The sequence below is a fragment of the Aspergillus foveolatus genome, assembly GCF_047715535.1.
Source record: "Aspergillus foveolatus strain CBS 279.81 unplaced genomic scaffold BDW70scaffold_94, whole genome shotgun sequence".
Taxonomy (NCBI): domain Eukaryota; kingdom Fungi; phylum Ascomycota; class Eurotiomycetes; order Eurotiales; family Aspergillaceae; genus Aspergillus; species Aspergillus foveolatus.
This window is the reverse complement of record NW_027396158.1, coordinates 3,843-24,061: the sequence shown is the minus strand read 5'-3', so window position 1 is coordinate 24,061 and position 20,219 is coordinate 3,843. Positions and strand designations below refer to the sequence as shown.

Here is a 20,219-nt window from a genome sequence, read left to right as displayed (position 1 = left end):
GCTGCTGGCGCTTCGCCTCATCTTGCCTCGTCATGTAGATCTGTCGCACGAAGCACGAGGCATCAGACTGCTGGAAATCTGTAACATGTTTAAGAAGGCATGCGATTTTCTTTGAGTTACAAGAGCATGTCAAATGAGTGTATCTTCTGCGTCGATGGCTCGGAAGCAGCACCGTAAGTGGCCTCGCTCGAGATGTACCCAGGATGTGTATCACATTTCAAACGAGCATTCAGGGTCTGCTGGTAGAGGCATTGATGCGCTGGGAAGTGATGAAGAGAAGGAAAATCCCTTCATACTAACTTCGTTACCCGAGCCTGGACCGAGTGACGAAGCGTCGCCCTTTCCCCTTATTGGCAGATCTGGCTATCCATAGCAGCCAGCCGATATAGCAGCCAGCTGATCGGGATAGACTTAGTCTCCCTTTTGTCTCCGCACTCGTTGCTTGACTGGATCCCTAGGGGAGTCCTAGAGAGCCGCTGACAGGGGCTCTCCCCTGTGGATCGAGACAAGGGACCGTAGGCTTACATCTCGATTTGATATCTTGAAGAAACGGAATTGGGCGAACTGTCTCCAGCCACAGTTCGATAGAAGAACAACCATATGAGGCCATGATATGGAATGGAATGACATGGCCTAATAGACCTCAGCACCAGTTGTGCTCAATTTCGGTTTATGGAATAACAGCACAATGCAAGCAAATCAGATCGAATTGTCTTCTAACCCATAGATCCACGGAAGAAAAGAGAACTTCCTGAAATCGACCTCTACCACTCCGGGAAGCCGGGGCTGGCAGCGTCGGCCATCCAAAACACGGCACGAAGCAATTTTCGTCACGCGAGACCAAATTCATGGCACAACGGTTTGTGAATGAAAGCCTGGGTGCGGGGAAATCGGTCTTCTTTTGCCTCGTAGCGAGGTCGTTTCTCGGTTCCTGCCAGGCGTGCGAATAGGATCAGGCCTCGCCTCGAGGTCCCGAGGTCGAGCCTGACTGGTTCCCTCTCACCAACTAATCCCAATGGATTGGGTAATATCTTATTCTCGATGGGTCTAGGCTTTTTTCTGGTCTCCTGATGAATTGCGATTCTGTGCGCATTTGTCCATTGTGCCGAACTGGGCGCCCCTGCAGACGCTTGCAGATAAGTCGGAATGCCTCATTCGCGGCAGACACCGTCTGATATCAAGCCTACCATACTGTCAGCCCGGGGCATTTTCGTATGAGCAGACACTTGCATTCACCTTTCAGCCCCTTCGCAGTCCGCGTATTGTACAGCGGACGGGGTTGTACATACAGAGGATCTTATCGATCCTTCACCAGTCTCTCATCGACGAACAATGGCTATTGAATTGAAATCAGTCGATCATGACATCACGTCGGAAATACAGCCAATGCTAGCCAATGTTAGCCAGTGTTAGCCAATGCTATGTCCTGGCCTGTTCTCCACCAGTTGCAAAGATCGCCAACCGCGGGGTCTCCGTGCTTCTGTAACGCCCTCGTCAGGCCCAACCCGAATCTTTGCCGAGGACCGGGAAGAACCGGATGATATCAATCTGAGGGAGAAGTATAAATACTGGCAGAGGGGCACACGAGCAGGCCCAGATACTCAGGCAAGGTCTTATGTCGGACACGTCTGCCTCTGTTTCGCTCCCGCTGCATACCAAATCCTCATCTTCCTCTTCTTCCTCTTCTTCTACACCGGCTCAAGGTACATTCACCACCTTCTCGAGCCCACGCTTCTTTGAAGACGCTTCTTTAAAAAGATCGAGAGACTAACAATTAGCAGCCAAAGAACAACCCAAAATGCCTGCCGCCGCTCCTGCCTCTCCCGCCTCTCCCAATCGCCAATTCGGCACCGTCAAGTGGTACAATGACGCGCAGGGTTTTGGCTTTATAACCTCCGACTTTGGTGGCGAGCTCATCCTCCGCCGCCAGTCGATCACCGAGCACACACAGCGCCTGAAGGAGGGGATGAAGGTCTCATATGAGGCGGTACATCTGCCCATGTTGCTCATGGCAGAGCAGGTGCAGCCGGAGGAATAGCTGTCTGACTAAAGCTATATAAGGCTATGGGTATGCTCTTTCTCTGGGGTTTGGGTTTGGTTCTGGGTTTTGGTTTTGGTTTGATTTATAGCGACTACCATCAATGATACCATGCATACTACCTTCCTACCTTTCACGCTGTTGTTTCCTGGCCCCAAAATGGCCTATTCACACTAGAGGCTTAGAGGCTCGAGACTGTAGCCTAGAGTACGAGTAGCCCCGCTGCTACAGCACCAAGCATTGCAACTCGCCCTGTAATGGCTAGTTTCTCCCCCGCATCTGTAGGAGTCGGACTTAACTCGGACTTAACTCGTCACTCGTGATCGACGCACTCGAGGCCGAGCCAGACGCCGCTCCATCCTCAGAGTCCTCGTCAGCTGAGTCCGAATTCGACTTCGGACCTGAAGTCGAGGTCGATGTAGCCTCGACTCCAGTAAGCCATGGCGTCGTAGGCGTCGAGTCCTATTACATTCAGAACCTTGCTAGATGAACTCAGAGAAGAGGAGCAGCTCATACCACGATATCACAGCAGTCCTCCCCCTCACAGAAATGTCCGTCCTCGCAGCAGGTCTCCCGCGTCGAGTTGTAGCAGGTTACCGACGGGTACTCCCCAGTGCACCAGTGAATATCCGGCCCGCCGCCTGAGCAGCACTCCTCGCCGGTCATGGTCGTATCGCACGTCCAGGAGGTGTATTCTTCATCTTTGTCTTCGTCTTCTTCGAGACTTGTATCGCTGGGGTAAGTGATCGTCCCATCTTCTCCTGGTTCGCCGGGACCCTATTTGTTCCGATTAATTCTAATAGGTTCATTCTATGCGGGGGGGATCTACATTACATTCGGACAGCAGGAATCATCCCGCCCAACGCACATGTCTGTAACGAGACCGATCAGCAAGGAACTCAATTGTATCCATCCTACGCCGTATCTACAGAAACATACACCCGCCCTTGCAGCATTGCTCGCCGTCGTCCGGGTTGAAGCAGCCCGAGTTGTCGCAGAGGACGTAACCAAACCCGAAGCACTCCCGCAAGTGTCACAGATAGTGCACTCGCTTGCATTGTCGTATAGTCTGCGTGGAATAAGTTCGCCAATGCTTTCGACATGCATACCGGGAAAAATCTGTGGGTTTGGGCAGAGGCTATAGTAGCCACCTGCAGCGCAGCCAGAAGAAGGATATTGGCAAATGACATCTCTGTGTGAGTTGGGTATCTAACAACCCCAGTTCTGGGGCGAAAGAACGAAGAAAGGAGAAAAAAAAAAGACTTCAGAATCCCTCTTGAGACTCCAATCGGGGAGCATGGCATTTTAAGTCACCGCGGCTCAAAGCCAAGGTAGCTTAGCAGAAGCCATTTTTTGCTTCAGACGGAATGAGCTGCGTAGGATTGCCGAACAAGGCTAACGGATGTCTGAGAATACGAGGACCTGCATTGACAACGAAAAGCGCCAATAAGATCGTCACCTTGTATTGGTGTTAGCGGCGCTTCCTTTGGCCGCTGGCGAGGCAAACAAGAACAGTACTAGTATACCTGGTACCTGTACTACTGTTTGATTAGATCTCGTATTCGCGGGGCTGGAGAGCCAGTAGCAGCTTAGGCATACGAGTTGATCGCACTCATCAAGGGCCCTAGTCAGGGAGAAACTGCTTTGTTAAGCGGGAGAGAGGAAGATATTAGAAATGAGTACTGGACGTTGGTGCAGTCGCGGTTCAGTGGCCGATGATACCAGGGAAAACGTCGATGTTGACGCCAATGATAGAAAATTATGTGTGCTAAATAAGCATATTCGTCAAAGTTACAATTTTCTTCTTTAATAGCCCGGTAGAGGTGTGACGATATGGTCCTCTCTGGTGGTTTGAACTCATCCAAAAGTCAGAGTAACACCATACTTCTCGAGCAATGGGAGGTGGCCCTGATGCCTGACTAAGTGCCCGCCGCTGAGACATCATGTGGCAACCCCGTGATTGACTTTCCTGATTTGGAACCCTCGAGCTCAGCGACTCTTCTCCAACTTTATCTTCTCAACAACTCCGGCAAAATGGGTGGTGACCTGAACTTGAAGAAGTATGTCTTTCTCTTTCTACTTCAGCTTTTAGAGGAGTTACTGACTTTTAGTCACCAGATCATGGCACCCCTCTCTCCTCCGGAACCAAGAGCGTGTCTGGGCCGAAGAAAAGCGCGCCTTAGAGGAACGTAAACGCATCGACCAACTTAAGCGCGAACGGGATGAAGAGCGGCAGATCCAAGAACTGCAACGACTACAAGAGAGCGCGGGCGGCACTCGGCAGCTCCAGCGCGTCGACTGGATGTACCAGGAGCCCTCAAGCGCATCAGGACACTACGCCGAGGAAATGGAAGGGTATTTGCTGGGGAAACGACGAATTGATGGGATATTGCTAAAGAATGATGAGAGTAAGAAATTGGAGAAGGGGGCGGCGACTGGCCCTGGCGCAGCCGCTGGGCTTCCGCCCGTCGTGCACAATACGCGCGATACGATGGCCAAGGTCATGGCGGATCCCTTGCTTGAGATCAAGAAGCGAGAGCAAGCGGCGTATGAGGCTATGGTTAAGGAGTCGGTCAGAAGGCGCGAATTGGAACAAGGGAGGGAGAGAAATCAAGAGAGGGAAAGGGAAAGAAGTCACAGGCACAGACGGGATAGTGGGAATGATTCGTATCGGAGTCATCGGCACCGACGCCGCTCGAGGTCGAGGTCGAGATCTCCGCGTGTGGAAAAGGACGATCGTCGGCATAGGGATCGAGATCACGATCGCAGAAGTCATCGGGACCGCGATGGGGAGCGGGAGGAGAGGGTGGAGAGAGTTCATCATTCGAGCCGCCGGGACCGTGATCGCGACGAGCGATATGATCGAGCAACGCGCAGATCAGCCTCCCCTCGATCGGACCATCGCCGAGACGATAGACGAGATCGAGGTCAAGACCAGGACTACCGGAGAGATAGATACAGCCGCAGCAATCGGCGAGATGCCCGTCCGTCCAAAGACAGGGACACTGATGCCTTCGGGCGAGATCGAAATCGAGGCCGTGGGCCACATAGCAGAAACGGGGACGCAGACGCAGACGCAGACCAGCACGCGCAAGAGCTGGAAGAACAGCGCAAGCGCCGACTCGCCGAGATGCAGGCGAACGCTCAGGACATGGAAGCTACGCGACGGCAACGCGTTGCCGAAGTCACGGCCCTTGAAGAGAAGCAGCGTGAGGAAGATGATAAGCGGCGGTCAGACCGGGGTCAGTTCATGTCGGGTCTGCATCGGCAGCTGCAGGAGGATAGTCTGGATGAACGGATTCGGCGGAGTCGCGGTGCGTTGGCAAAGGATGAGGATTGATTCTGCCGTCTGCGCATGGCCATTCATTGTATTTATCTCGGTGTATCATATTACGGAATTTTTCCTAGACAGATTGTGCCTAGTTTAATATGACTTCGAACTTTCGTCCATGATGCGCTGTCCAAATCAGCAAAAACAATCTCCTTCTCAAGAAATATTATACAGAAAGAAGTTTGTAGTAAGGGATATGGATTGTACAGGAGGTGTAAAAAGCCTCTAAAATTCGCTATAATGTGCGAAAACTACGAATACAAGCTGAAATAAAGACCACCTCCATCCAAGCATCAATCACAGCAGCAACAGCTCCCCCGTCGCCGCTCCCCCTGCTAAATGCGGCTGATACGCCTGTTGTTGGCTCTGATTAACAACATACTGTGTCTGCGGCGCGCCACCACCACCGAACCCGCCATCCTCCCGCCCGCCCAAATCCAAGGCGGCCATCTGCTGTGTTCCTACGGCAACGCTGTTGAAGTAAATGTCTGCTGCACTGATGGCGGCGCTCGTGTTCCCCGTTGGCGTCGAAGCGGATCCGTTCGCTGCCGCAGCCGCTACCGCAGTGGGCGAAGTAACGGGGTTTGGCCCTGGAGTTGGTGCCGGGAATTGCCAGGCGTTTGAGCCGTATTCTTCAACGCGTTTTTGGAGAGCTGGACTGTACTGGAGACGGCGGGTGCGCGCGGACCTGAAAACTTGTTGTACAGGCTTTAGATAGACCGTTGCGAGGGTACCGACGTTGAGGCAGAGTTCCTCGAGGGTGCGGTTGTCGAGTTTCTCGCTCTCGGCGGAGATGGGTGGTTTCTGGCCCATGACGATTTGGCGGGCGGTTGTTGGGTCTGATGAAAGAAGACGCCAATACATGTATCCTCTGTCACGGAGATCTGGATCGTCTGTTTCCTCTGTACACCATCTGAGGACTTGCGGAACGAGTTGCTGGCCCTTCGTTGGGCGCTGGATGAAGAGCTTGACAGTTGCTGTGAGAAGGGAGAGTTGCACTTCGATTGTCTCGTCGTGGAATGTAGCGAGATAGTCTTGCAAGAGGTCGGCTGAGTTCTCGATGCGGTCTGCGTACTGGCCAATGATCCAGATGACGGCCGCCTTGGCTTCTGGTTCGTCCAAATCGTCGATGTTTTGGATGACTTGGCCGATGATGCTTTCGTACTGGTTGGGGTATTTGCGGAAGATATTACGGATGACGACGGTTGCCTCTTGCACGATGTACGGAATCTTGGCGTTTACCAAGTCCAGGAGACAATCGATACACTGTTTGGCAGCGGACTCGATCTTGATGGCTAATTTTCCAATCGCCCGGACGGCCTTGCGCACAAAGTGGACATCGATCTCGGTTGCGTACCTAATAAATTAGCGGTGTTCGTTGCAAAGACAGAGAAGCTTACTCTCTCAGTTCTGCCAGCACAACTGAGATGTTTTCCTTAGTCGTCAACATGAATATCAACTCGAGCTTGGTCACCTTGACGTAGATTGGGTCATTGTAGTTGCAGAAGAAGACCCGAATGTCATTACGCAGAACTTCGGGCCGCTTCTGCAGGATAAGAATTGCATTGCGGAGGACAAGATATTGCACCTCTGGCGGTTTTGACAGAAGCGTCACGAGAGGTGGTGATAGTTTCTTTGAGAGTGATGTGAGATGCCGTTCTTCGGCGATATAGTTCATAAGGTAGAGTATGACGCGGATGGAAGTGAGGACAACGGCGGAGTTCTGATGAGAGAGTCGAGGAGCGATACGTTCCGCCAAAAGGAGGGCTTCTGCGGAATCTTGTGGAACATAGGACATCAGGGCTTCCAGTATATAGGATTGACCCCATCTGCGCAATGTTAGACACGAACAAAACTTCAGTTGGTATATCCGTACTCTGAACAGTCTGGTAAGATTGATACCAGTTTAGACGCGCTTGCGTAATCAATCGTCAAAGATATTGTTTCGCTTCGTCCCCAGATATCCACTAATGAAGCCAGGACGCTTGAAACAACCGTTGGGTTTTCATCCTTCAGCATTGCATTCAGCCGGTCAATCAAATCGGATGCCTCCACCATCTTCCTATCGTGCTCGTAGAGTTTAGCTACGCAAAAAGCGGCCGTCTTGCGAACGTAGGGATCCATATCCCCCATCAACCTCTTGAGCGGTTGTACAGTGGCCTCAACATATTCCCGAACATGGATATACGCGATTGTTCGAAGCGCCAAAGCGCGGACAAGCGGGTTTGTCGCCTCCATATCCTACGGCCGTTAGCTTATATAGTTGGGCAGAAATAGCGCCGTACATTAATCAATATAGGAAGAGCCTTTAGTGCGATGTCGGGCTTCATCCTTGAGTAGTTCACCAGGAATAGAAAGCACCTAGGACAACTGTCAATATCGCGTCACCCAAAATATCCTCCCAGACCTACATCTTCTTGATCTCCAAGCTCGGCAAATTCATACAGTCGATAACATCCGGAAACAAGGCGATCATATCGTTATTGCTCATGGTCATGTTGGCGACGATTTTCTTCAACGCAATCTTCTTGGCCGAATAGTTCTTGTCCTTTTTGCCGCCGCTGTTGAGTTCCTGCCGGAGCTCGGCAACTTTGCCCTGTGGAGTGCGAGCCCATGGTGGTAAGCTAGAGTGTACATAAGGCGCGATAAACATGGGGACAGTAGCGAATAAGTGCTGGGGTGGAGATGCAAAGCATAGAGTACAGATGCCGCATTAGAAAGAAGAGCCAAGAGGGGTATCAAGACCAAGGAAAGAGCACAGTTAATTCGCGGACAAAGTCATGAGACGAGCGTCATAAAGGGGGGTAGCGATAAACCATCGCGCGACTGGAAGGCCAATGCGATAGAGATATAGTTTTTTCCCACATACCCTAGCGAACAGCTTTGCATCTCCCCCACTAGAACTCATGGTGGATTATATAGCTTCACGGCAGCGAATCGGACAGGTCTCTTCGTTTCTTGGAGGATGCAGATTCCCAGTATGGTTCGCGCGGCTTCTTAGGTCGTTGTATCACATAAGACTTGCTGAGACAAGGAGGAATTCACGATAGCGAATAGCTTCTTCGAGGGCGAGACGACTCCTTAGCTGGCACGATGCTTCGAAACGTCCATACCTTAGGCTGTGACGGGATTTAGACTGTCAGCCCGGAAGAGTCAGCGTGGCACAAGCGTAGCCATATGCAGGCAGCAAACTCACCTAGACCGAGTGAATCCAGCCTGGCCTTCAACTACGAGCTGAGATTGGAACCATCTGGCGTCAGAGAGAATAGGAGTTCAAGACTGAGAATCAGGAGTGGACCGGCGCCGCCAGCTCCGCGGTTTTTGTGGAGAATCCTTTGCTTCCTGATTTTCCAGGCGTTGATCAACTTCCACCTCCGCTGTCGTGCCGCCGAGCTAGCTAAAGCTCCCTTCGCAAAACCCAGGTCCTTCAACCATCCGGAATATTGGCTCTATCGCAATGGCCGCTCCGCAAACTCTACCCCCTCTTCCACCCCCTAAATGGGTCGTTGATCTCAAATCACCGTTACCGCGCCCGTCAATCTCAACGTCCAGCATCCCCGACCCGCCCGGCTTCTCGCGCAAGGCTGGTAAAGGCGTGGGTATCCCGAAGCATCCCATACATGCCATATACATCATATCTTACTAACTGTATATATAGCGCTCGGAAAAATCGACCACTTCCTCCGCCCCGTCCAAGCCCGCCGAAACCGACACGCTGAAGCTCAAGAAAGCCTGGGAAATCGCCCTCGCGCCGTCGAAGCAGATCCCCATGAACGCGATCATGATGTACATGTCCGGAAACAGTCTGCAGATTTTCAGCATTATGATGGTTTTTATGCTGTTCAAGGGCCCTATTCAGGGCCTCATCAACACCAATAATGTGTTTGCTAAGTTTGATTCGGAGACACTGCGGGGCAAGTTGCTAGGTGTAAAGGCTGTGTACGTCCTGATGCAGTTCGTTCTGCTGGGGCTGGGGGTGTGGAAGGTAAATGCTATGGGTCTTCTGCCGTACGTTCTCGTTACCTTACTCCTGCTATGTAGGAGGTCCTTATGCGCCCTTCTGGCTTGCTAATGTGTGATGACAGGACTACGAGGTCGGATTGGCTGGCTTGGGAATCGGAGCGGCAGCCATTAGAAAGAGTTCACTTTGCTTTTGGTTGAAATTTCGATGTGATACTGAAGTGGGTTTATGTAAGAGTGATTGGTCATACTCGAAAAGAAATCTGAGCACGCAGATTGCCCTAACACTGTGGCTTGGGTAAAATAGATCGTATAATACACCCATAGAGAGACAGGGTTGCTAGTCTTTCTTTTCAAGAGCTTTGCGGCAGGCTTCTGAAAAAATCTGGCAAAACTGCCACACCTCTTCGTACGTGTTGTACAAAGGCGCGGGTGCAACCCTAATGACATCTGGCTTCCTCTCGTCGATCACAACTGCATATTCTTCCAAAGTTTCTAAAACGCTATCCAGGAGACCCGGCGCCAGCCGCAAACTTAGCTGAGCACCGCGTTCTAAAGGGTTCGACGGGGTAATGATAGAAAAAGGCTTGTCGTCGGAAACTCCATCAAGAGACGCGAGGAGATACTCGAGATATCCTGTTAGATTGAGGGATTTTTGACGAATCTCGGCCATTGATGTTCGGTTGAATAGTTCCAGAGAGGCTACAACCGCATTCATGTCAAGCACGGAAGGATTGGACAATTGATACCCTGCTGCCCCGGCTTGGGGGACGAAATCTAGGTCATAGTCAGCGAGGCTCGTTAGTGTCCTTGGTCGGTGTTCATACGATTATCCATCAGGAATCTGGTAGCTTTGTCTCCTCCCCACCAGCCGGAAAGCCGAGGGCGAAATAATTCCAGTTCCCCGTCGCCTTGACCTGCCTTCACCTCTCCATGTTTTTCATGCACGAATATCCCGGCCATTCCGCCTGGGCCGCTATTGAGGTACTTATAGTTGCACCATGCAGCGAAGTCCACGTTCCAATCGTGTAATTTCAAGTCGACATTGCCCGCTGCATGGGCACAGTCCCAACCGACCACGATGCCTTTAGACTGGGCGTGTGCAGTGATCTTCTCGATGTCAAAGTACTGGCCTGTGTAGTACTGGATAGCAGAGAGAAGAAGTAGAGCCGTAGTTGAAGCATGCTCGTCAATGACTCGAAGAATACGCTCAGTTTCGAGGATCGGATGTTCAGGATCCTGCGGTTCTATGAGAACCATGGCATCTTTGGGCTGGAGATTATGGTGCTTGATCTGAGATTCGACCGCGTACTGAGAAGAGCCAATTAGTCCATGTTCGGCTGCACAGTCAAGAGACATACATGGTCACTGGGAAAAGCTTTCCCTTCGATGATGATCTTATATCTCTCAGTAGTTGGCCGGTAGAAACTAGCCATGAGCAAATGCAAGTTTGTTGTTAGACTGCCCATAACAGCCACCTCGCTCTCCAACGCCCCCACCACTGGAGCCATGAGCTTTGCGCCCACTGAGTCGACGTCGACAAACGGAGGGAGCAATTCATCCTCGTGATGGGTGAAATGGCCCGCTACGCCCTTAATGGCCCAGGTTCGCAAATAGTAGTCAATGTACTTCTTGGTGTTGCGAGGCTGGAGGCCTAGGGAGTTTCCGCACAGATAGATACAGCGGGCGTCTGAGCCATCAGAGATAGAAGCTGCAAGAGTCAGCGGAGCACACCCAGGTACATAGAACTGTACTCGCCTTCAGAAGGATCCAGCGTTTTCCGCTTGAGGTCTTTTACAGAGGGAATGATGAACTCTTCTCGAAAGTGACTTAGGGTATCTTGAGCGTCTAGAGATGCTGCATAGTCCCTGGTGAAGGCCCTGATATCGTCCTTGTACGGAAGTGGCGGGCCGTTCTTGATCTGCTGGACGTGGAGCCTGGAACCCATGTCGAAAATATGGCTCAATGGTTAGCCAGATCACTTTGATTGCACGTAACTAAACTTCAAGCCGGGGTGGCTGCTATTATTATGGGAAGTATGGATAGAGGAAGTGAGGGCCCCGCGGTATATTTCCCGCAACACACCCCGCCTCAACTCACGACAGACTATCTTCACTTCCTACAAATGTTACTATCACAAGTTACGACTCAGGACCACTTTCTAGACAGCGTATAGTTGCCACAGGGTTCATCGAGCGGCCTCTAAACTCGATATCATCTGTTTCAGAAGAAAAGATACAATGCACAAAGACTAATGCGCGACTTAGTAATATGACATATGTCTGTGTTCAGCGGGAAATTTATTCTGCCGCAGTCTCCCGACTAGATTCGCCCAATCGCATCTTGTGGATTGCTCTTGCTCGCCATGCGAACTGTATGATTATAGAGCTTTCAAAGGTCAGTCAAGATTTAGAGTTGTCCAAAAACTTGCACATCACACCTCAATATGTCACGTCTAGCAGTGTCATCCGCCGTTCGCCAGATGCTCCGGGCTCGTCGCGCCCTCCCTGCCATCCCATCATCCGTCTCATGCTCGAGTCCAACATTGAACTTCTCCGCATCGTTTTGTCATGCTTCATACCGAACATTGGCCGTTTCGACGTCTCCTGCGCCAGCGCGGAATATTCGACCTAGGATATTGAAGCAATGTCTGAGCCGAACACAACCTCGCTCAGCGTTCTCCTCAGCGACTGCCACATTCGCGGCTCAAGTTACGCAGAATCCAAGGACCGGTGAGGATGGAAACACATTAATGGTGGAAATCTCAGAGCGGGCTGCAAATGTACGTGAAAATGATTTCCATGCAGCTTTGTTTAGTGTTGTTGCGTGAGTTTGCGCATACTGCGAAAACGGCGTGGCAAGAGCATGGCTGTGATGCTTCGGGAAGAAACCTGCATATGCTTGTCCGCCAATATAGTATGGAAGGGCCGGGAAATCTACCGCATTCATAAACCATGCTCTGTATGCAATAAGTACATACGACCACAGGGTGTGGAAAGCAGGGCTTCCCGTCCGCTCAGCCGTACTTAAGCCACACGCCGGTTGGTTAGTAGTATGGTGGGTGACCACATGCGAATCCCAACTGTTGTATGTTTTTTTTGCTGAATGCCAACCTGCACCTTGCAATGTGCCTTTCCTCTTTGCTTTCTGATTAAAACAGCTACGAGCGTGTTTGCTAATTCATGCCCTTCAGCGCCTCCGTCAAATAACAGACCCATCCTCGTCGCCCTCCGCCACAAAGGATGAAAACCCCTACCATCACCTTCGCATCACTGTCACCAGCGGCGGCTGTCACGGCTTCCAGTACCTGATGTCACTCGAGCCAGCATCCAAAATCGATTCTGAAGAGGACACGATATTTGAAGCAGAGCCGCCGGGAGAGGGTTCGGATGTGACGGGCAATGGCACTGCGAAAATTGTCATGGATGAGCCCTCGTTGGAACTTTTGTCTGGGAGTACAGTTGACTATACGACTGAGCTGATCGGGAGCCAGTTCAAGATAGTGGATAACCCACGCGCGACGAGCAGTTGTGGGTGTGGGACCAGCTTTGATATTGTTGATTAGAGCTCAGTCCATCGTTTGCCCATGTGCATCGAGGAATCATGTGTTGATGATAGGGCAGACGTCTAATCCCCACTCAGGTAGGTATGATGTCCGATAAAGCAAGCTAGATAGGATATTATTGGTATATGATGCTGTACTATATTACATTATATTACATACACGGAAATAATCATCTATACTTAATTTTGATCGTGTTCACTGTTTCTCTACATACAGGTCTCTAGAAAAAGAAACCCCGTTTTACGCGCTGCGCAGAAAGGGATGCACAGCAGGGCATATCACATATCGAACAACCAAAACAAAAACGTAGAATCAACTTGTGCAAATAAAATAGCCCTACTGAAGAAAGGCTCAAAAACCCTTCGCAGATCCTTTTGTCACTCCAACCAGCCCTAGACCCTTTTAAGCAAGGGTTAGAAGACGCGTGAACAATCATGCCAATAATTTAAACTGAAAATGGGAGAAAAGGGTCTTGATGTCGGCAAGAGACACGACTCTCCTTGCGCCATGTGCGCCCTTGGTTCATGTCATGTTATGTCTTCTCCTTGTTGTTTCGTATGCGAAGGTCCGCTTGGGAGGATCCACGCATATGGTATACCGTCCAACTCGTGTACCGGCAAGTAGCCATCCACTCGAACTCATTAGGACACACTTCCACAATCCAGTGATCTGGCTAGCTTAGTAAACGCGGGCAAGGTTCCTGAGATACCAGTCGACAAGGCGACGGCCAGCCTTGGTCTCGCTGACATGGATAAGATCTTTTTCGAGGGCATAGTCAAGGTCGTTGGCGCTGACGGTCTCACCTTCCAGTAATCCTCCCTCAACCCAGCGGACCTGGCGGCTACGCTGCTTGTTGATGAGGAGCCAGGAGCGGAGCTTCTCGGGCTCGACGTCGAGGAAGCCAGCGAGCTTCTGCAGGTCCATTGTTGTGTAGAGCTTGAGGTACGACCGAATGGTAGGGTTATAGAGGGTGTTCTTGACCTCGTCCATGAAGATGGCGGTGTGGTGGTCGACAGGGTCGACGTTGAGGGCGGGGTTTTCGAAGTCGGGAGGGGTGGGGCTAATGAACTTGGGGCAAGCGGAGCGGAATAGTTCCTCGAAGAGGGGGAGGGCTTCGGGGCCGCCCTGCTGGAGGCGGTGGAGTTGCTCGCCGTACTTCTCGCGGAGGGCGGAGTGGATGGTGTCGTCGAGACGAGTGGGATGGAGGGCGACACAGATGGCAATCAGAGCGTACATCTGGTCATTCTTCTTGGCGATAGCGTCGTAGCTGTTTCCGCCCTTTTGGAAGTTCTTGGTCCGGGAGACGTAGACGAGAATGTGGCTGAACATGCGGATGGCGTCGCCGTAGCGGCGGGTCATCATGTAGGAGAAACCGACATAGTAGTAGGTGGTGAAGTGGGCAGCCATGACACGGGCGAACATGGCCTTCTTGTTCATCTCGATGTCGTCAAGGGTCTTGAGGGCAAGAGTGAAGTCACCGAGCAAGCAGTGAACGCGAAGCAGACCAATAATGGAGAAGTATCCCAGCATCTTGTAGAGCGGGCGGGATCCGTATTCTCCAGCAAACGCGGCAGGGTCCTCACCACGCTTCATAGCAGCCAGTTGTTCGTTGATCTGAGACTTCTGGATGAGGGAGTAGAGCACGTTGAGCACTGAGTAGCAGCCCCAGGTATTCGGGTTCTCGCGGAGGAGCTGGGCTTCCTCCTCGTTGGAGCCGCTGCGGGCAACGCGGTTGCGGTAGCGGCAGAACGACTCGAACTGGTAGATGAACTCATCGATAACATCCCAGGCCCAATAGTACTATTAAAACGATAAATTAGTACATCATATCATTTCATGAAAAACATTAGCCCCGCTCACACAAAGAGCTTAAGCTGTTCAATGAGCAGCAGGAACAAATCCAGCAATAAAAGTAGATAATACATGGAGAATGGCCACATACAGAAGGAACCTCAAGTTCCACCGGCCCATCTGAGTTCAGAATGTAGTGGAAAAGACTGCAGTAGTTGTCGTAACTCGCAAACTTGGTTTCCAGCGTGGCCTGGTACTCAAGGGGAGTCGCAGCAGCAGCCAGCTGTGCCTGAAGGTCTTGCGTCTGCGAGTTCGCGCCGAGTGATGTAGTCCGGTCCAGCTCGCTCATGCCATCATCGAAGTTGACCTGTTCGCGGTAGTCGTTAACAAGCGCTTCCTCCTCGACATCAGACTCATCGTTCAAATTGGGGTGCGCATTGGCGCGCTCGTCGTAGGACATGTTGGACAAGAAAGTCGATAGACTACGACTACGAACTCGTCCAGAGAATTGGCGACGGGAGAGGGAGAAGCGGGCACGGAGGTTGACTGGCGGAGACTCGGCGTTTCGAGGTGTGGGATTTCAACCTTTGGGCGGTATCGAATTTTGAGGGTTTTCGCTTGGACGATTTGTGCTTATCTTATCTACGAATAGGTTGTTGCTGAGTCATCTATGTGTGCATTCGTCTGTCAAATCAAACTTGCAAAACTTTGGCGCTTGGGCAGAGACAAGCATATCTCCCTTGGACTAGTACCAGAAAGTCTGCCCCGTGTACTCCGTTTTCCTATACAGTTGTATCTTTCTATAGAAAGATCATATCCACTTAGAGGCCAGTACCGAAAGCAAGACGATGCAGCTTACTGATCTCCCAAAAAGAGACACCCTTCGCATCAGCCCATAGCTGCGTGACAACCATGTCAGCCTAAACAGAGTAGTTAAGCGAAATTATTAGCTTGTAATCGAAGATCTATACCCGTGATAATTACGCTTCGAATGCCAGCATTAAACCAGGAGCTATAGGGCTGTAACTAGTAACAACAATAATCAAGGGAACAGCGCAGGGTTGTGGTGTTTTTAATCTGACGGAATCTCGCGTGTCTTTCATGTATTGCCCGTTGCATTAAGAACTCCGGCAGTAGTACGGGGCGCGGAGCTTCCCTTCCAGCTGGCCTTGAGTACTTCCACCTGCAATGTTTATTGCCACTGCGCGCATTGTGATATAGCAACATTGTCGGTTATTGAGGTGGTTATGTAATCAACATCTAACACGGACGATTTGAATTGAAGGTCTTGATCTCCTAACTACGATCTGTATAGGCAATTTATACCTTTTTCAAAGGTTTCAAAAAGAAGGTTCTCGCTATACAGGAGATATCCTTGTCATACAAACGGTACGAGGCATCAAACAGATATCCCTGCTATACAAACGGCGTGGAGTATCAAACAGATATGTAAACGAGCGAGGTGCTGGACATTGATTAGTAAGGAGGAACCTCCTCCGGTTGACAAACATCAATGTCATCGGTTAACGTTTCCATTGGATTGTCCAGTTCTGTTGCATTATAGGGCTTCAATGTTACAGAAGAATGCCATTATTCATAGTTTGGGGCACAGACATCGGATTTCAGTCGAGTTGGCGATGTTGAAGCGTAATCAAATAGGCCACGGAATCCGTATGGATCTCAGTTGGGCGTTGTATTCACCTTTCGTGATCCGTCTATAAACATGTCTGCAAGATAGAGAGTTTGTCTGCAGTACCCTTGGAAGAAAGCCCAGAGTAAGGTGGAGTCCCGAGCCATGACATCTCTGGCTGGCCTGTTGCATGCTACGGATCTTACATCCGCAACCCAAACATCGCCCCGTAGGGATCTCAAATCGCCATCAAGGACTCTCAGTTAGAAAGCTGTCAACGTCGCGTTCAGGCAGACATTACTTTTCTTTAACCTCCCTGTTCATGTACTCCTCTGTTAGCCGCTTGCCTCCCACAAAAGAAGTCCCACGCGTTCTCTGATAACCCTCATACCTTGTCTAAGGTGATGACTGGAACGAACTTTTGGTGAGAAAACACTGCCAGTCACTCGAAGTCCGGCTGTTATTCCGCGCGACGCCCTTTGTGGCATCGTTAACATACACATACCCGTCGTATTAGCTGACATTTTGCCGACTCTGCTGCTACCAGGTGCGATTCTAGGACGCCCTCTGATTTGATCAGTCTCGTCGAATCGACGTTTTTTCGAAACCCCTGAACCGTCACGGTCAACGCTTTCAGGCCCGACGGGTCCCTCATCGTAGCAGGTATTTCGAACGTCTTTGAAATATCCACGTCCGTGTCCACCTTTCCGGTTGTCACTCTATGCACTCATTTGCGAGCAATTGAAACACGTTCCTAAAAGCCCTTACGAGTATTCCAAGCCCCGACGGTCAGCTGTCCTGACATGCTCTAACGGCGAGGCGAGGCTCGAGTTACGGAAAAAAGCGTCGATCTCACATTTCGTCTTCTTAGCCGCCGAGAACCTCCGACTAAAAGATTCAAGGAAATCATAAAGCTCATTGAAAGCATTATAAGCCGATTCGTCATTCAGGGATGGGAGGAGTGCTAGGGCACTGCTCTTCACCGGCCCAAACATCAAATTTGGGGTCTGCTGTAACTCATAATGCTCGCCATATATCTGAAGATAATGCGCGATCTGCATTGCCGCATGAAACCGGGCCGATTTCACTTGTTCGATTTCCGATGGTCCTATCGATCTCTCGAAGTCTCGCTGTTCTAGCAGGAACTCGAACAGCGTAATAATGATTTGATTGCCTCTGACACTGGAAGGGTAAGTCAGACTACCGTGGCGTCAAATAGTGTCCAATGGCCCTTACTGCAAAAAAAGGATTTGTGGAACAGGTGGCGTCTCGATGACCGTCATGCCTTCCAGGAAAGCTTGGAGGCGTGAATGCAACCTCTCTGCCTCTTTCCACAACTCCTTGATGCTCAAGTTAAGGTCAAGTGCTTTGTCAAAGAAAAGATTCTGCATGTCAATGATCGTTCCAGCGAGGTCGACCAGTCCGGCCATCACTTCACGAAGAAGGGCCGGCTTCCTGAGGAGTTCTGCATCGCTCGAGCGAGAGTGGTACGGTATCCAAACCGTGTCTTTTTCGGTGCGAGATATTCGGTCAAATGATAGTCTGGGAACTGCTAGATTTCCCGACTTTCGAAAATCCATACAAAACTGCCTGCACAACACATCAGTAGATGTCATACTACCCGAGCATGGGTGTCAATACGAATTCAGGATGAAGAGACTCCAAGCAGTCCGTGCACTAGAATGCCGGACACGTTGAGGCAGTTGATCCCAATTGCCGTGCCCTGACTTGGGTATGTTGAATAAGCCAATATCCTGCCCAAGCTGCACGGCTTGTCTGATATAATGCCAGCTAGCATCGTCTTTCCCTTGGAGTTTCAGACTACAATTCGTTAGCCATCAGCCCTTTGCGCGCACACACACATATATAGCACTGCAAGAGCTTCGCAGACAACTCACTTATGGCTCATTATTGCGAGGGCTTGAATGTTTGCCAATGAAGGCCGACCTTCCTCAGCTTTCCAGCGAATCTCCGCTTCCTCAAAGAAGTGCTGGCCTCGAGAAGCCACATCGCCAGGCACGGCGTATACTTCAGGGTAGGGCGAATATGTCTTGTGGTAAGTTAGAAAGGCTCAACCTTGGATTGAAGCGGATGTTGAGGTAACTTACACTAGCCACCGCTAGAATACTATTCACCAAAACAGGGCTGCAGAATTCTGAACTCATGTCACCCGCATTCATATCATGCAGGAACATCTCCTGGTCAACAACCTGCATAAGCGGGTGATCCCATGTGAAGTATAAAGATATCAAGCCAGAGACAAGGTGGTCGTCACTTGTGACCTTGGTCCAAGGTTTGCACGGTACCTGGAACAAGGGGCTATCACAGAGCTTCTCGACGCTTATCCTAGAGTCTCTGCGGATTTCGTTGGTGTCCATTGCTGTATCCTCGATAGGTGATCCTTCAGCGGAAGCTGTTTGAATGATTAGGGCAATATTCTTCTCTACATTCTCGTCGTCGCCACCAGCGCGTATTATCTCCAAGATTCGATAAATCCTTTCATCGTCGGCCGTGCGCAGATACTTTATAAGATCCCACAACAATTGCCTGTAGCGTTCCAAGTCGCCTTGGGCTTTTTGTGCAGCAATCTTTCGTCTCAGGTCAAGGCGTTCATTGAAAACGCAATTACCATTAGTGGCCTCGCATGCTTTACATGGAGCCGGTCGTCCGGTGCACTATGATCGAAAGCAAGAACCGTTAGCTAAGCATAGCGAATGGAGATTTGTGGGAAAGTTCGGATGGCATTCTAGGCTCCCAAGCACTACCTTTCTCTTCGCTTGCTTGCAGGGCAGGCACGCACTAGAACTCTTCTTGTTTTTCGTCAAAGGCCGAATCACACGCAACGGGCCGGGACCGGGGGCGATTGAAGGGGGCTGTTTATCTTTGCTGTTGGAGGCCATTTCGGCAGTTGAGGTACGGGTGTGACGACAAGGGCCCACGCTGCCAGAAAGATGTCTGGGTCAGGAAAGTTACTGCGGCAGCAAGAGACCCAGAGAACTTAAGGGCGCGAAGCCGGTGTTTTCGGAGGAGTACTTCGTGAACGCCTTTGAGGTCCGCCACCGTCGTCCTCGCGGTTGGTTAGCTCATACGCTGAAAAGTCGACTCGCTGCTCGCAAAAAATCGCCACGATAGAAGCCGGTGTCGCGGTGGAAAGCCTGCTTGGAGAGGCTCTTCTGTTGGCGCTATGACGTTAGGGAAACAGCAGGAGATGCAGGAGAAAGTTCGGAATTGGAGGGGGAATTGGCGGTATGGCGAGAAGGTCCCTTCTGTTGATGGTAATATCACAGATGGCCCAGCGGTTTGAGTGCAGAGGATATGCCTGCTAGAAAGAGTAAGACTTTAGATATCGAGCAGTCAACGTTAGAAGAGAAAAGAGGCCTTGGAAAGGGCAATAGAAAAACACGGTCCTCTGGATAGAGCGAGAGCGCCAACAAGGATGGAACATCGAAATCCATGTTTGAGAGTGACAGCTCTCGGATAACAAATCCAGACAAGCAAACACGCGTGATGTATGGGCCCAGAAGCACCGACGGCGGACGCATACTTACTTTGGTTATGTGGAGCGGACCGAGGGGAGCAGGACGGTTTGGAATTGAGCAGACGCGGTGGTGGACAGATCGAAGGCAACGTCGGCGTGCTCCATTTCAGTGAACACCTTTCCTATTATATCATTCGCTAGACGCAGCATCGTCGGCCGCCACAAAGCTCCTAGGGCGTTGGACTGCCGGGGGAGAGACCTGATCTCATGCTGATGCTGATGCTCAGCGATAGCCTTAGCGACAATTGGAAGTCTCGACCTTGCGCCTTGGCTCTCTGTAGCCCAGACGCCCCCCCGTTACAACAGCTGTGCCCACTGCCTGCTACGCGCACACCCTGATTTAACGACACTCGGCCCTCCAACGCC

At 51.0% G+C, this 20,219-nt stretch overlaps 9 protein-coding genes across 9 annotated transcripts; 4 read left to right on the top strand and 5 right to left on the bottom strand.

Moving 5' to 3' along the window:
* Positions 1 to 1,611: 1,611 nt before the first annotated feature.
* On the top strand, positions 1,612 to 2,190 carry BDW70DRAFT_144384 (cold-shock protein). Its single transcript, XM_073738242.1, has 2 exons — positions 1,612 to 1,703; positions 1,782 to 2,190. Exons 1-2 carry the CDS (start codon positions 1,616 to 1,618, stop codon positions 2,036 to 2,038), a joined length of 345 nt encoding a protein of 114 aa, XP_073591587.1. The 5' UTR covers positions 1,612 to 1,615; the 3' UTR covers positions 2,039 to 2,190.
* Positions 2,191 to 2,548: 358 nt separating this feature from the next.
* BDW70DRAFT_153903 (uncharacterized protein) lies at positions 2,549 to 3,228 on the bottom strand (the record flags this gene model as incomplete). The annotated part of the gene is made up of 4 exons (XM_073739731.1): positions 2,549 to 2,815; positions 2,873 to 2,910; positions 2,978 to 3,059; positions 3,148 to 3,228. The coding sequence occupies 4 exons, from the start codon at positions 3,226 to 3,228 to the stop codon at positions 2,549 to 2,551; spliced, it is 468 nt and encodes a 155-aa protein (XP_073591586.1).
* Positions 3,229 to 4,036: 808 nt separating this feature from the next.
* Positions 4,037 to 5,432, top strand: cwc25 (U2-type spliceosomal complex subunit CWC25). Its single transcript, XM_073738241.1, has 2 exons — positions 4,037 to 4,098; positions 4,157 to 5,432. Exons 1-2 carry the CDS (start codon positions 4,073 to 4,075, stop codon positions 5,376 to 5,378), a joined length of 1,248 nt encoding a protein of 415 aa, XP_073591585.1. The 5' UTR covers positions 4,037 to 4,072; the 3' UTR covers positions 5,379 to 5,432.
* A 234-nt stretch (positions 5,433 to 5,666) lies between these two features.
* Positions 5,667 to 8,022, bottom strand: BDW70DRAFT_164162 (putative AP-2 adaptor complex subunit beta; the record flags this gene model as incomplete). The annotated part of the gene is made up of 5 exons (XM_073741426.1): positions 5,667 to 6,726; positions 6,770 to 7,198; positions 7,246 to 7,610; positions 7,655 to 7,730; positions 7,781 to 8,022. The coding sequence occupies 5 exons, from the start codon at positions 8,020 to 8,022 to the stop codon at positions 5,667 to 5,669; spliced, it is 2,172 nt and encodes a 723-aa protein (XP_073591584.1).
* Positions 8,023 to 8,745: 723 nt separating this feature from the next.
* BDW70DRAFT_144372 (ER membrane protein complex subunit 4) lies at positions 8,746 to 10,163 on the top strand. The gene is made up of 4 exons (XM_073738240.1): positions 8,746 to 8,964; positions 9,028 to 9,377; positions 9,455 to 9,560; positions 9,637 to 10,163. The coding sequence occupies exons 1-3, from the start codon at positions 8,827 to 8,829 to the stop codon at positions 9,528 to 9,530; spliced, it is 564 nt and encodes a 187-aa protein (XP_073591583.1). The 5' UTR covers positions 8,746 to 8,826; the 3' UTR covers positions 9,531 to 9,560; positions 9,637 to 10,163.
* On the bottom strand, positions 9,556 to 11,352 carry bna5-1 (kynureninase). The gene is made up of 4 exons (XM_073734843.1): positions 11,088 to 11,352; positions 10,691 to 11,040; positions 10,157 to 10,640; positions 9,556 to 10,106 (listed from the first exon to the last, which is right to left on the bottom strand). The coding sequence occupies exons 1-4, from the start codon at positions 11,275 to 11,277 to the stop codon at positions 9,670 to 9,672; spliced, it is 1,461 nt and encodes a 486-aa protein (XP_073591582.1). The 5' UTR covers positions 11,278 to 11,352; the 3' UTR covers positions 9,556 to 9,669.
* Positions 11,353 to 11,683: 331 nt separating this feature from the next.
* On the top strand, positions 11,684 to 12,306 carry BDW70DRAFT_144370 (uncharacterized protein). The gene has a single exon (XM_073738239.1). The coding sequence runs from the start codon at positions 11,776 to 11,778 to the stop codon at positions 12,157 to 12,159; it is 384 nt and encodes a 127-aa protein (XP_073591581.1). The 5' UTR covers positions 11,684 to 11,775; the 3' UTR covers positions 12,160 to 12,306.
* A 1,145-nt stretch (positions 12,307 to 13,451) lies between these two features.
* Positions 13,452 to 15,267, bottom strand: BDW70DRAFT_124564 (putative eukaryotic translation initiation factor 3 subunit EifCl). The gene is made up of 2 exons (XM_073734842.1): positions 14,837 to 15,267; positions 13,452 to 14,694 (listed from the first exon to the last, which is right to left on the bottom strand). Exons 1-2 carry the CDS (start codon positions 15,143 to 15,145, stop codon positions 13,573 to 13,575), a joined length of 1,431 nt encoding a protein of 476 aa, XP_073591580.1. The 5' UTR covers positions 15,146 to 15,267; the 3' UTR covers positions 13,452 to 13,572.
* Positions 15,268 to 16,959: 1,692 nt separating this feature from the next.
* BDW70DRAFT_124512 (putative C6 transcription factor) lies at positions 16,960 to 19,426 on the bottom strand. The gene is made up of 6 exons (XM_073734841.1): positions 19,081 to 19,426; positions 18,424 to 18,990; positions 18,214 to 18,365; positions 17,957 to 18,136; positions 17,552 to 17,905; positions 16,960 to 17,497 (listed from the first exon to the last, which is right to left on the bottom strand). Exons 1-6 carry the CDS (start codon positions 19,213 to 19,215, stop codon positions 17,080 to 17,082), a joined length of 1,806 nt encoding a protein of 601 aa, XP_073591579.1. The 5' UTR covers positions 19,216 to 19,426; the 3' UTR covers positions 16,960 to 17,079.
* Between the last annotated feature and the right edge of the window lie 793 nt (positions 19,427 to 20,219).

Excerpts from the sequence above, each read along its gene's own strand:
- BDW70DRAFT_144384 (XM_073738242.1), top strand. The coding sequence starts at position 1,616 with ATGTCGGACACGTCTGCCTCTGTTTCGCTCCCGCTGCATACCAAATCC. Across the intron at positions 1,704-1,781 it reads TTCTTCTACACCGGCTCAAG|CCAAAGAACAACCCAAAATG; the intron begins GTACATTCACCA and ends AACAATTAGCAG.
- cwc25 (XM_073738241.1), top strand. The coding sequence starts at position 4,073 with ATGGGTGGTGACCTGAACTTGAAGAA. Across the intron at positions 4,099-4,156 it reads GGTGACCTGAACTTGAAGAA|ATCATGGCACCCCTCTCTCC; the intron begins GTATGTCTTTCT and ends TTTAGTCACCAG.
- BDW70DRAFT_144372 (XM_073738240.1), top strand. The coding sequence starts at position 8,827 with ATGGCCGCTCCGCAAACTCTACCCCCTCTTCCACCCCCTAAATGGGTC. Across the intron at positions 8,965-9,027 it reads CGCGCAAGGCTGGTAAAGGC|CGCTCGGAAAAATCGACCAC; the intron begins GTGGGTATCCCG and ends CTGTATATATAG. Across the intron at positions 9,378-9,454 it reads AATGCTATGGGTCTTCTGCC|GACTACGAGGTCGGATTGGC; the intron begins GTACGTTCTCGT and ends GTGTGATGACAG.
- bna5-1 (XM_073734843.1), bottom strand. The coding sequence starts at position 11,277 with ATGGGTTCCAGGCTCCACGTCCAGCAGATCAAGAACGGCCCGCCACTT. Across the intron at positions 11,041-11,087 it reads AACGCTGGATCCTTCTGAAG|CTTCTATCTCTGATGGCTCA; the intron begins GCGAGTACAGTT and ends TGACTCTTGCAG. Across the intron at positions 10,641-10,690 it reads AAGCTTTTCCCAGTGACCAT|TACGCGGTCGAATCTCAGAT; the intron begins GTATGTCTCTTG and ends GGCTCTTCTCAG.
- BDW70DRAFT_144370 (XM_073738239.1), top strand. The coding sequence starts at position 11,776 with ATGTCACGTCTAGCAGTGTCATCCGCCGTTCGCCAGATGCTCCGGGCT.
- BDW70DRAFT_124564 (XM_073734842.1), bottom strand. The coding sequence starts at position 15,145 with ATGTCCTACGACGAGCGCGCCAATGCGCACCCCAATTTGAACGATGAG. Across the intron at positions 14,695-14,836 it reads TGGAACTTGAGGTTCCTTCT|TACTATTGGGCCTGGGATGT; the intron begins GTATGTGGCCAT and ends TCGTTTTAATAG.
- BDW70DRAFT_124512 (XM_073734841.1), bottom strand. The coding sequence starts at position 19,215 with ATGGCCTCCAACAGCAAAGATAAACAGCCCCCTTCAATCGCCCCCGGT. Across the intron at positions 18,991-19,080 it reads GCAAGCAAGCGAAGAGAAAG|TGCACCGGACGACCGGCTCC; the intron begins GTAGTGCTTGGG and ends TTTCGATCATAG. Across the intron at positions 17,498-17,551 it reads CCACAAATCCTTTTTTTGCA|TGTCAGAGGCAATCAAATCA; the intron begins GTAAGGGCCATT and ends TTACCCTTCCAG.